Source organism: Oncorhynchus mykiss, chromosome 20 (genome assembly GCF_057628025.1).
Source record: "Oncorhynchus mykiss isolate SJ-2025 chromosome 20, ASM5762802v1, whole genome shotgun sequence".
In the NCBI taxonomy this organism is placed as follows: domain Eukaryota; kingdom Metazoa; phylum Chordata; class Actinopteri; order Salmoniformes; family Salmonidae; genus Oncorhynchus; species Oncorhynchus mykiss.
In genome coordinates this window covers 28,740,671-28,753,577 of record NC_143041.1, presented here as the reverse complement: position 1 = coordinate 28,753,577, position 12,907 = coordinate 28,740,671, and the positions used below count along the sequence as shown (strand labels likewise).

General features: G+C 42.7%; 2 protein-coding genes across 4 annotated transcripts in view; both read left to right on the top strand.

Moving 5' to 3' along the window:
- The first annotated feature begins 264 nt into the window (after window positions 1-264).
- LOC149974553 (large ribosomal subunit protein eL38-like) lies at window positions 265-2,675 on the top strand. The gene is made up of 5 exons (XM_090212861.1): window positions 265-728; window positions 935-961; window positions 1,614-1,674; window positions 1,882-2,004; window positions 2,603-2,675. Exons 2-5 carry the CDS (start codon window positions 959-961, stop codon window positions 2,626-2,628), a joined length of 213 nt encoding a protein of 70 aa, XP_090068987.1. The 5' UTR covers window positions 265-728; window positions 935-958; the 3' UTR covers window positions 2,629-2,675.
- A 3,338-nt stretch (window positions 2,676-6,013) lies between these two features.
- Window positions 6,014-12,907, top strand: part of ttyh2 (tweety family member 2) — a 122,975-nt gene continuing 116,081 nt past the window's right edge. For all 3 annotated transcript variants that reach the window (XM_021576244.3, XM_021576242.3, XM_090212860.1), the window contains exon 1: window positions 6,014-6,514. In XM_021576244.3, the coding sequence (XP_021431919.2) occupies window positions 6,386-6,514 (129 nt within the window). In that variant the 5' untranslated portion in view covers window positions 6,014-6,385. The remainder of the gene's footprint in view (window positions 6,515-12,907) is intronic.

Below are 12,907 nucleotides of genomic sequence, written 5' to 3'. Positions count from 1 at the left end.
GAACTCTGAGTTAAATATAACCTATTTTCAAAACCTCCCATGAAGCTTGTTTTGTAACATAAACAGGGAATTTGATATATGTGACTGATATTATGATTGTCTGTTTGTTTCATATCTGCAAAGCAGTTCAAATGCTATCAGTTCCGCTTTAATGTTTAGGTAAGGATACATTTGTGAAAGAGAAAGCAAAAAGGAAGAGAGGCCCAATTTGGCAGAAATAATCTGTCTCCCTCCAGCAGGTGGTGTTTTTTCGTTGTTTCGCCCACCAATCACGGAGTTTTTGTATGGAGGTCAATGTGAGTGTCGAATTTGGCCAACAAAAACATGTATGGCTTATTTGGTCGAATTGAAGTTTCGTAATGCTTAAATTGTTAGGAGTGTACTGATATAAATAGGATACGTGACATCACAGCAACTGTGAGAAGAAAAAAAACGTTATATAGGAGTTGTCTCGAAATGGCTATGCTATTAATTTCATGAGGCTAGTAGCATAGCGTCTCGCCATTGAATACCGGCAGTTGACGTCAACAACCGTCATCGAATAATCAGGACAGTGTCGCTTTGTGGACAACAACTCCCGTTGTTAGGACGGAAAGACATCAGTATATCCATACTCTTTGGAGAAAGTAGTCCGTGTTACATTTGTCCTCCATGAGTCGCCGTAACTTGACTATAAAGATTGCGTCAGCGGAAGTTCCACCCTCTTCATCCCCTCTCTTGCAGGCTGTGTAAGTTGCATGTTTTCCATACATACAGAATGGAAAGTAAAATCATTATTCATCCTTCTTATAACTGACAAATACGTCCACGAAATAATTCAACAATGATCTTAGAAACATTAGTCCACATAATTCCGCAGTTATTTGGTTTCCATTGATTGTTATTTGACTTTAAATATATGTATACTAACCCTTGTATTTCTTCCGTGTTCCAGGCTTCAGTCCGCAAACACGGCAAGATGGTGAGGACCGTTTTCGCTACATTTATATATCTATAATTGCACGATAAACAGCATTTCGTTAACCTAGTGTGGATTAACGAAAATGGGCATAACGTTACCGCTAATATATCTTTGCCGTGTTGGCACAGCTAGTTATGGTAGCTAGCCGAGTAGGCTAATCGCTTGTATGGGCCACAGCTGGTGCGGCCTTAACGGTAGCCAACGTTAGTACATTGTTAACTAACAAACTGAGGTGGTGTAATGTGTCTTTCGTTAACGCGAACTGAAATGTCAACAAATCCAGCGGTAATAATTTGCATTGAAAGGCATATCTGTCAGCCATGTTCTAGTTAGTAGAGCATGTCTTCGCAAGTTGTCCAAACATCACAGGCTGTCTCGTGCATGTGATGCATTTACACGCTTGCCAGAATAAGGATGGACCTAGTGCTAATTTTCGATTTAACCAGAATCTTTAGTTCCACCGGTCCACTGACAATCTTCATATTACTTTTACTTAGGTATTCTCCCCATGGCTAGTTAACCACATTGCTAACATAGCTAGTTATCATGCCGTGTTAAGGTCCTTACCTTGAGGTTACCTCGGGTTGGGTGATTAGTTGTTGCAGAAAATGGTATAGCTGCTGTGTACTTATTCTTCCCTGTTTTATTTTAGCCACGCAAAATTGAAGAAATAAAAGATTTCCTGCTTACAGCAAGAAGGAAGGATGCCAAGTGTAAGTATTGCGTTGTTGCCCACTACTCTGCTCTTCTGACTTTTCTGACGGACTAAAGCTGATGGTATTTATAGTAATTTAAGTAAGCATTTCACTGTTTACGAAGCATGTGACTAATTTGATTTCTACACCCACATAGTATTTTGCATTGAAATTCCAACTGCAAACCATGGTGTTGAATGTTCAGATTCATCTGTTGTCCCACAGCCGTAAAGATCAAGAAGAACAAGGAAAATGTCAAGTTCAAGGTGCGTTGCAGCAGGTACCTGTACACCCTCGTCATCACGGACAAGGAGAAGGCCGAGAAGCTGAAGCAGTCCCTGCCCCCAGGTGAGATTCTCATCTTTCATCACATGGAATGTGGTTAATTGTGTTGGGATAGGAAAACAGATGCATCTTGCGTTTCATAGGTACGTCTAGAAAGACCTTGGTCCCGAAGAGTAGTGACAATGTCCGGTCTAAAGATGTGTATCTTGTCAATGCATAGTGGTTACAAATTGAATGTGGTTATGAAGTAATCCTATTGGTTGTTGTGCAAGTTGTCCAAACACTACATGCTGCTTGGTGCTAGTGGTGCATTTACACGCTTGCTAGAATAAGGATGGGCCTAGTGCTTGATTTCGACTATCAGAAATTGAGTTCCACCGGTTCACTGACATGTGTATGCCTAAATGTTTTGAGCTGTCAATCTGGACAAAATTGAAAAATAGATTTTTAGGGGGGGATGGGTTCTGATAGAAACACTGCTTGCCTCAAGTTGTCAAATATCAATACCAAATCTAGAGATTAAGCATTCTACTCTTGCCTGAACACTAGTGTTTCTAATCATGTAAATAGTTCATTTGTAACTTTACTACTGAAAGTATGCAGTGAGGATGGACACAATGCACATGTAGTTTTTAACCATCTCTCTCATTTCTCTCTTCAGGTCTGGCTGTGAAGGAGCTCAAGTAGAGGACCATCTTTGTGTACAGTGAATTGTAATAAAAAGAGGAAAACCATTTTGTCTTGGTTATGTTGTGCCACTACAGTACATATGTAAATGCTTTGTGGCTCGTAATTGGAACAAGGCATTAGTGAATGTATGCCCAATTAAGTTACTATGGATTCATTTAAAGGGCTGGTTTCCCAGACAGATGAAGCCTACTCCTGGATTTTGGAGTGCTTTCAATTAAGATTCTCAAATGGAAAATACTCTTTAGTCTAGGACTAGGCTTACTCGTTGTCTGGAAAACTGGCCCTAAAAATAAGAAATGGCATGGATCTGTGGAGTTGTCAAATCAAAGTTACTGACTACAGATGGGCCCAATATTCCAGAAATTATGTAATCAGATCGCAATTGGTGGCTACTAGCGTGGTGACTGCGTACACCTATCCAATCTCTTGTCGACCTGAGTTACAGTTCAAATAAGGAAATCTGTCAATTGCACGAAATTCATTAGGTGCTAATCTATGCATTTCACACAACCGGGCTGGGGGAGCATAGGCCCACGCACTTGGGATCCAGGTCCAGCCAATCAAAGTGAGATTTTTTTTCTACAAAAGGGCTTTAATAGAGAACCTAGTTTCATCAGCTGTCCGAGTGGCTGGTCTCAGACAATCCCACAAGTGAAGCTGGGTGTGGAGGTCCTGGGCTGGCGTGGTTACCTGCGGTTGTGATGCCGGTTAAACATACTGACAAATTCTCTAAAATGACTGAGGTGGCTTATGGTAGAGAAATGAAAAATTATTTTTTTGCCACTTTTTCCTCTCCAATTTGTAGTTGTCATGTCCCATCGCTGTACCTCCCCTACGGACTCAGGAGAGGTGACGGTTGAGAAGCCATGCATCCTCCGAAACAACCATGCCAAGATGCACTGCTTCTTAACACTGCTGCGCCACCTGGGAGGCCCGAACATTCAATTCACTAACGGCTCTAGTACGCATTCTTGCAGTCAGCATGCCAATTGCATGTGCTCTTTAAACCAGAGACGTGGCATTATGTTGGGCACATTTTAGTGGCCCTATATTGTCCCAACACAAGGTGCGCCAGTGTATTTAATCAGCTTCTTGATATGCTGCACTTGTCAGGTGGATGGATTATCATGGTAAAGGACAAATGCTCACTAATGAGGATGTAAACAAATTAGAGAAATAAGCTTTTGCTTATGGAACAATTCTGGCATCTTTTATTTCTGTTCATGAAACATGGGACCAACACTATGTTTTTGTTCAGTATAGTAAAAAGCATGAGCTGAAGCACCCCCCCCCCCCCCCCCCCAAAAAGAGAAGAGAAAAAAAAGTATTCACACAGTTATGCTGATCCTGGAATTGACCTGGGCCTGGTTTCCGATAGCAATGGAATTTGGGTGTATGAGTAAACATGCATCTTACTTTTTCCGCCACTAGTTTACCCAATGGCATTTCATACCTTAGGGACAAGAATGTTATAATAGATGTAGGCTATTGTAGAACTCTTCTGATGGCTAGAGTGGTAAGGAAAGTGAATGTCCACATGCTAATTGTGGCCATTATTGAACGTCTTAAGTTTGGCAGGCTAAATTCCTTAAGCATGATTAACTAAAGAACAGGCAGTGTATGGCACAATAGACATGCACGTGTATGGGTAAAATGCTGGATTTCTATACCAGCTGTCAGACCAGTGCATAGTGATCATAATCGGTCTCATAAGACTCATCCACTTCATAGAACGTTCACGTTGTTTGTTACAGCAGGCTCATTAATATTGTACAGTGTTTTAGTTTATCGGACACTGTTGGAATGACCATAGCATTGGCTACTGTCTACAACAAAGTAGACTAGACAGACCGCCTCACCACTGTGATCTGCTTGGATAAAAAGTTTTGCATCCCAAATGGCACCCTATTCCAAATATGAAGCCATTTTACCAGAATCCTATTCTCCATACTATATAGGGTGTTCGCAATAGGGGAATTGGCTCTTCTGGTTTTGGAGAACCCACAATGGATGCTGTCAACACTGGGGCAATGTACAGAAGCTGATTGCAGACTGAAGACTTGGCCAAATATTGAAAATGCAAATCTTATACAGAAGCAATTTTCTGAGGTACAGTGCTTTCGGAAAATATTCAGACCTCTTGACTTTCCAAATGTTGTTACTTTACAGTCCTATTCTAAAATTGATTCAATATTTTTTCCCTGCATCAATCTACACACAATACCCCATAATGACAAAGCATGTTTGCTCATTTATAAAAAATATTTTAAAAAAACAGGAAATATAAAATCTACGTAAGTATTCAGACCCTTTACTAAGTACTTTGTTGAAGCACCTTTGGCAGCGATTACAGTCTCAAGACTTCTTGGATATGACACTACAAGTTTGGCACACCTGCATTTGGGGAGTTTCTCCCATTCTTCTCTGCAGATCCTCAAGCTCTGTCAGGTTGTATAGGGAGCGTCGCTGTACAGCTATTTTCAGGTCTCCAGAGATTTTTGATGTGGGTCAAGTCTGGGCTCCGGCTGGGCCACTCAAGGACATTTGTCCCTGCAGAACCACACCCAGTGACTGTCCAGCTTTTACCAACGACCTTTCTTTCTCAGGGGGCTGTAAACCCAGACCAGCTCACCAGACTCAGAGTGCCTCCCCCAGGTGTGCACATTATTGTTTATTTTCTGCCTCACACCTGCGCTCATAAGCTGGTCATTGGCGAAAGTGTGGGCTGTGTCAAGGGGGTCCTGGAGTCTCCTGGCATACTTCCTGAACGCCATCTCTGAAAGGGTTGCAGATTCATCCTCTGAATGGCACACATACACAATCAATGTCTCAAGTCTTAAAAATTATTTGTTAACCTGTCTCCTCCCCTTCATCTACACTGATTAAAATGGATTTAACAGGTGACATCAATAAGAGATCAGCGCTTTCACCTGGATTTACCTGGTCAGTCTATGTCATGGAAAGCGCAGTTGTTCCAAATGTTTTGTCCACTCAGTGTATATATATATATTCTGGTTTCTGACATTACTCATTCTGATACTTCTTAATGTATCTTTTTTTTGCGGATTCTGTGTGTTTTTTGCAATAAAAAAAAATGTGCTAGGTATTACTGCATTCATTTTTGGAGCTAGAAGCACAAGCATTTCGCTGCACCTGAGTTAACATCTGCAAATCTGTGTACATGACCAATAAACTTTGATTTGATTTGTTGCTTATACATTGCTTTGACATTCAGGAAAAAAATAACATCATATTAAAATATGTCTATCTTTAGCCTATAAATTGCATCTTTCCATGCCATACTTTTTCCCATTCTACTTATTTTCCTTAGACTACCATTCAGGTTCCTGGGATATGTCTATGCTCCCTGCAGGTTCTGCGCGCCTTCGCCTCGTGTCCCGTGCCCTTATTCATGCGCGCTCCCGTATAGGGACATTTCTTTTCTGTGGTGGGATCGCTCAAATGTGAAAGACTGGACCAGCGGACAGGATGGCCGTGGCTGAAACGACGTGTTAATTGTATTTTTCCCAGATAATCTTGGGATGCTTTCCTTTAACGACTTCTCTGCATTTTTTGTCTACTGTGCGTTTCAACGGGTCTACACTATCCAGCATGCTTTTCCATAATAATAGCTTATTATTGCTTTGTTACAGAAGACGGAACTGATGAGGATACTTCCAACAGCAGATGAGCTGTCTGTTTACAAAAGACAATAAACGAACTGTAGATCTTGGATAACAAAACTAGTGCCGGGATGTCTTCGATACGGGATGATTATATTGCACCTTGGTGGACTTATTGGCTACACAATTTTCCTCATGTCAACCTGAACTTCCAGCCCATCGATAACACCTTCACCCCCCAGGATCAGAACTACCAGCAGGTTAGTTGTGCAGACTCAGATTTGACCGACGCCGGGTCTCATAAACTGTATCCCAAATGGAACCTTATTTATTAGTGCACTACTTTTCACCAGGACCCATAGAGCTCTGGTCAAAACAAGGGTTTAAATAAATATATGTGGTGTGTTATTGGATATGGTCTAAACCCCAAAAAGATCCCCTTCCATCAGGATGATCAAATTAACCAATTGCTGAATCTGATCATTTCTGCCAACAGCAGAAGTTTAATAGGCCTATAGGACAGTCTGCAATGCAATGTTTATTTGGAACATTACATTTAATCTGTGTTATTACAAATAATATAATGTCATTTCTGGGCTACTCTATATCTCTCAGCTGACTATTCTCAAATGTCCATTATAAACTGGGTGGAATGAGCCCTGAATGCTGATTGGCTGACAGCAGTGGTATATCAGACCAAATATGACAAAACATTTATTTTAACTGCTCTAATTACATTGGTAACCAGTTTATTATAGTAATAAGGCAACTCTGTTTTTTTTATATATGGCCAATATACCAGGGCTAAGAGCTGTGTCCAGGCACTCCGTGTTGTGTCGTGGTAAGGAACAGCCCTTAGCCGTGGTAAATTGGGCATATACCACACCCCCTCGGGCCTTATTGCTTAAGTATCTTGCTGAAAAATTTGGGAACCCCCAGCATGTTTCTATGGCTTAATCCCAAATGCCACTCTACTATTCCTTATATAGGGCACTACTTAATGAAAGTAATCCTGTGTGAACATCAGACTCAGTATATGCTTGTAGTTTTTACAATAGCAGAAATCTGTTTAGCTTTTGGCTTGGGTTGAACTACAGAGACCGTGCACATTGTTTCCTCAAACCTCTAAATGGCTAATCAAGCCTTGGGATGAGTAATGTTTCAGCTGTTACTTTCCACAAAGACTGGGTTTATTTCAAGGATTCTGTTATTTTCTATAGTGTAGAGTCAGTGTAGAGTAGACAGTCTAAAATAGGGGCAGACACCATGCAGTACTTTTTCAAAGCAGCTATAGTGAGACACTCACTCTATGTCTGCTGGTTGTAATTAAGTCGTTATTGTGGAACCTTTGCTGTGGGGGTGAACAAGTTTAATGGGAAAGCGTTAGGAAGAGAGAAAGGGATAGTGAACGAGCAGAGAGGGAATAGAGAGATGGGGAGAGAAAGTGGGAGAGGAGCTATGTAGGTCCAGTGTGGCTCAGTTGGTAGCGCGTAGCATTTGCAATGTCAGGGTTGTGGGTTTGATTCCTACCGGGCACCAGTATGAACAAATATGGAATCGTATACACTCACTACTGTAAGTTGCTTTGGATAAGGTCGTCTGCTAAAATACCCACAGTTGAAATCAGAAGTTTACCTACACCTTAGCCAATTACATTCCAACTCTGTTTTTCAAAATTCCCTGTTTTAGGTCAGTTAGGATCACCACTTTATTTTAAGAATGTGACATGTCAGAATAATAGTAGAGAGAATAATTTATTTCAACTTTTATTTCTATCATCACATTCCCAGTGGGTTAGAAGTTTACATACACTCAATTAGTCAACTCAGCAAAAAAAGAAACGTCCTCTCACTGTCAACTGTGTTTATTTTCAGCAAACTTAACATGTGTAAATATTTGTATGAACATAACAAGATTCAACAACTGAGACATAAATTGAACAAGTTCCACAGACATGTGACTAACAGAAATGTAATAATGTGTCCCTGAACAAAGTGGGGGTCAAAATCAAAAGTAACAGTCAGTATCTAGTGTGGCCACCAGCTGCATTAAGTACTGCAGTGCATCTCCTTCTCATGGACTGCACCAGATTTGCCAGTTCTTGCTGTGAGATGTTACCCTAATCTTCCACCAAGGCAACTGCAAGTTCCCGGACATTTCTGGGGGAAATGGCCCTAGCCCTCACCCTCCGATCCAACAGGTCCAAGACGTGCTCAATGGGATTGAGATTTGGGTTCTTTGCTGGCCATGGCAGAACACTGACATACCTGTCTTGCAGGAAATCACGCACAGAACGAGCAGTATGGCTGGTGGCATTATCATGCTGGAGGGTCATGTCAGGATGAGCCTGCAGGAAGGGTGCCACATGAGGAAGGAGGATGTCTTCCCTGTAACGCACAGCATTGAGATTGCCTGCAATGACACACCGCCCCAGACCATGACGGACCCTCCACCTCCAAATCTATCCCGCTCCAGAGTACAGGCCTCAGTGTAAAGCTTATTCCTTCGACGATAAATGCGAATCTGACCATCACCCCTGCTGAGACAAAACCGCAACTCGCCAGAGAAGAGCACTTTTTGCCAGTCCTGTCTGGTCCAGCGACGGTGGGTTTGTGCCCATAGGTGACTTAGGCGTCTCACAGTACGGACATTGACATTTATTGTCCTGGCCACATCTGCTGTCATCAGGCCTCCTTGCAGCCTGCCTAAGGCATGTTCACGCAGATGAGCAGGGACCCTGGGCATCTTTCTTTTGGTATTTTTCGGAGTCAGTAGAAAGGCCTCCTTAGTGTCCTAAGTTTTCCAAACTGTGACCTTAATTGCCTACCGTCTGTAAGCTGTTAGTGTTTTAATGACTGTTCCACAGGTGCATGTTCATTAATTGTTTATGGTTCATTGAACAAGCATGGGAAACAGTGTTTAAACCCTTTACAATGAAGATCTTTGAAGTTATTTGCATTTTTACTAATTATCTTTGAAAGACAGGGTCCTGAAAAAGGGACGTTTATTTTTTTGCTGAGTTTATTTGGTAGCATTGCCGAAAATTGTTTAACTTGGGTCAAACGTTTCGGGTAGCCTTCCACAAGCTTCCCACAATAAGTTGGGGGAATTTTGGCCCATTCCTCCTGACAGAGCTGGTGTAACTGAGTCAGGTTTGTCGGCCTCCTTGCTCGCACATTCTCTATCGGATTGAGGTCAGAGTTTTGTGATGGCCATTCCAATACCTTGACTTTGTTGTCCTTAAGCCATTTTGCCACAACTTTGGAAATATGCTTGGGGTCATTGTCCATTTGGAAGACCCATTTGCAACCAAGCTTGATGTCTTGAGATGTTGCTTCAATACATCCACGTAATTTTCGTTCCTCATGATGCCATCTATTTTGTGAAGTGCACCAGTCCCACCTGCAGCGAAGCACCCCCACAACATGATGCTGCCACCCTCGTGCTTCACGGTTAGGATGGTGTCCTTCGGCTTGCAAGCCTCCCCCTTTTTCCTCCAAACATAATGTTATTATGGCCAAACACTTCTTTTTTTGTTTCATCAGACCAGAGGACATTTCTCCAAAAAGTACGATCTTTGGACTCCAATCAAGTTGTAGAAACATCTCAAGGCTGATCAAAGGAAACAGGATGCACCTGAGTTCAATTTCGAGTCTCATAGCAAAGGGTCTGAATACTTATGTAAATAAAGTATTTCTGTTTTTCATTTGTAATAGATTTAGAAAAATAAAAAATTAAACTTTCACTTCGTCATTATGGGGTATTGTGTGTAGATTGATGAGGAAAAAAATAGACAAACATTGGCAGTAGACTGACCTTACTGAAGAGCTCAGTGACTTTCAACGTAGCACTGTCATAAGATGCCACCAATCCAACAAGTCAGTTCGTAAATTGTTTTGCCCTGCTAGAGCTGGCCCTGTTATTGTTAAGTGGAAACGTCTAGGAGGAACAACAGCTCAGCCACAAAGTGGTAGGCCACACAAGCTCACAGATCAGGACAGCTGAGTGTTGAGACACTCCCTACCGAGTTCCAAACTGCCTCTGGAAGCAACGTCCGTCGGGAGCTTCATGAAATGGGTTTCCATGGCCGATTAGCCGCACACAAGCCTAAGATCACCATGTGCAATGCCAAGCGTCAGCTGTAGTGGTGTAAAACTCGCCGTTTTGGACTCTGTGTAAGGGTTTTCCTCTTCCTCTTCTGAGGAGGAGTAGCAGGAAGGATCGGAGGACCAATGCGCAGCGTGGTACGTGTTCATATTGCTTACTTTCAATAGAACACTGACAAGTACAAAATAACAACGTGAATAAATGAAACAACGAAACAGTCCTGTCTGGTAACATACACAAAGACAGAAAATAATCACCCACGAAACACAACAGAAAGCAGGCTACCTAAATATGGTTCTCAATCAGGGACAACGATTGACAGCTGCCTCTGATTGAGAACCATACCAGGACAAACACAGAAATAGCAAATCATAGAAAAACTAACATAGACAACCCACCCAACTCACGCCCTGACCATTCTAAAACAAAGACATATAACAAAAGAACTAAGGTCAGAACGTGACACTCTGGAGCAGTAGGAATGTGTTCTCTGGAGAGATTAATCACCCCTCACCATCTGGCAGTCCGACGGACGAATCTGGGTTTGGCAGATGCCGGAAGAACGCTACCTGCCCCAATGCATAGTGCCATCTGTAAAGTTTGGTGGAGGAGGAATAATGGTACGGGGCTGTTTTTCATGGTTCGTGCTCAGCCCCTTAGTGAAGGGAAATCTTAACGCTATAGCATACAATGACATTCTGGACAATTCTGTGCTTCCAACTTTGTGGCAACAGTTTGGGGAAGGCCCTTTCCTGTTTCAGAATGTCCCTGTGCACAAAGCGAGGTCCATACAGAAATGGCTTGTCGAGATCGGTGTGTTAGAACTTGACTGGCCTACACAGAGTCCTGACCTCAACCCCATCAAACACCTTTGGGATGAATTGGAACGGCGATTGCGAGCCAGGCCTAATAGCCCAACATCTGTGCCCGACCTGACAAATGCTCTTGTGGCTGAATGGAAGCAAGTCCCTGCAGAAATGTTCCAACATCTAGTTGAAAGCCTTCACAGAAGAGTGGAGGCTGTTATAGTAGCAAAGCGTGGACCAACTCCATATTAATGCCCATGATTTTGGAATGAGATGTTTGATAAGCAGGTGTCCACATACTTTTGGTCATGTAGTATACATTTATCCCTATTAATTTCTCCTGAGACCAGATAGGCCCACCAACCCTTCTCTTCCAACTCCCACCCTCACACTGTCAGTGAATCCACAGAGCACTTAGCACTAGGAAGGAAATGGCTGTGGTATGAGAGAGAGATAAAGAGAGAGAGAGGGGGAGAGAGATGGGGATAGGGAGAGAAACCCCTACTCAGCGCTCCGAACTGACTGTGGTATGAGTGAGAGCGAGAGGGGGGGAGAGTGTGCTGGTCTCTGTAGCTGTCTGTTTCCATTAGCTGTGACAGCGTGGGGAGAGGGGAAAGTCTGGGCTGTTAGGGGTGGGAGGAGAGAGGATGAAGGATCTCCATGGGAGACCACTGAATCCTGCTGGTACGACGATCAACCACCACCATGCAGCCTGATAGCCCATAGCGAGGGGTGGAACTTTAGAGCACTACGCTACACTAGCCTTCCACACACGCGCGAACATACACACACGTACAGACACACAGACAGTATACTAGCTGGTCACACGCTGCTTTCTCAATCTGTCCCTGTACTAGGCTTCTTGCATTAATGCTGCAATTTGAAGGCAATAAATTGACACAGTAGTCAGACCATAACATTCCATAAGTTATGGCTCTCACGGTGATTATTGATCACTACAGCTGCTTTGACCATGCTATTATTGGTGATAATCAGTGGAACTGATGGACACTGAAGATCCCTAGTCCCTCTTTATTATCCCTTAATGGCAGGTCAGTGACCATATTGAAAGAGAATTGACTCCAATCAGCCTACTCGCCCACCAATGCATTGTGGAACCGGCTATGCGCTACTCTATCTGGCACCAAAAGCCGGAGTAAGTCAATAATGTGTCTAAATGTATCCACGTACAGGCCTCTCTGTACTGTATTGTACTGTATTGAATACAGTAGAACTGCTGGTTGGTTGAGGATATGATTCCTTTCTACAGACAGTGCTATGGTGACCGAACAAACTTTTAGCCTATTCAATGTAGAAAGCTTAGTGTTAGACGATAAAGAATTCAAATTAGGAAACAAGACGGTATCCAATTCTCTCTACTCAGTTTGAGCAGATATTGCTGTCATCGATCTCTCCACACAGTCAGTCTGTAGAGGGAGGTTATTGAGTGGCTCCCCATGCATGGCTCAGACTGCATGTCAGAATGAGCTGTAATTGGCCAGTTTGAGCAGAGCCAATGTTTGTGAATTCCTCCGGTTGGCTGGTTGGCTGTGGTCCACAGAAGAATGAAGTGGAATTCAAGGGTCACGGTCTTAGTAAGGGCTGCTTTCTTTCTGTTGGGTTTAGTATGTGTGTGTATTATAGAAAGGATTGCTGATTCTCAAGTATGCCTGGCCTGTTGATTCTCACCCTCCATTGGACAGAAAGAACACTGCTGATCATGTGAATCACCTGACCTGA

Excerpts from the sequence above, each read along its gene's own strand:
- LOC149974553 (XM_090212861.1), top strand. Across the intron at positions 1,675-1,881 it reads AAGAAGGAAGGATGCCAAGT|CCGTAAAGATCAAGAAGAAC; the intron begins GTAAGTATTGCG and ends GTTGTCCCACAG. Across the intron at positions 2,005-2,602 it reads GAAGCAGTCCCTGCCCCCAG|GTCTGGCTGTGAAGGAGCTC; the intron begins GTGAGATTCTCA and ends TTCTCTCTTCAG.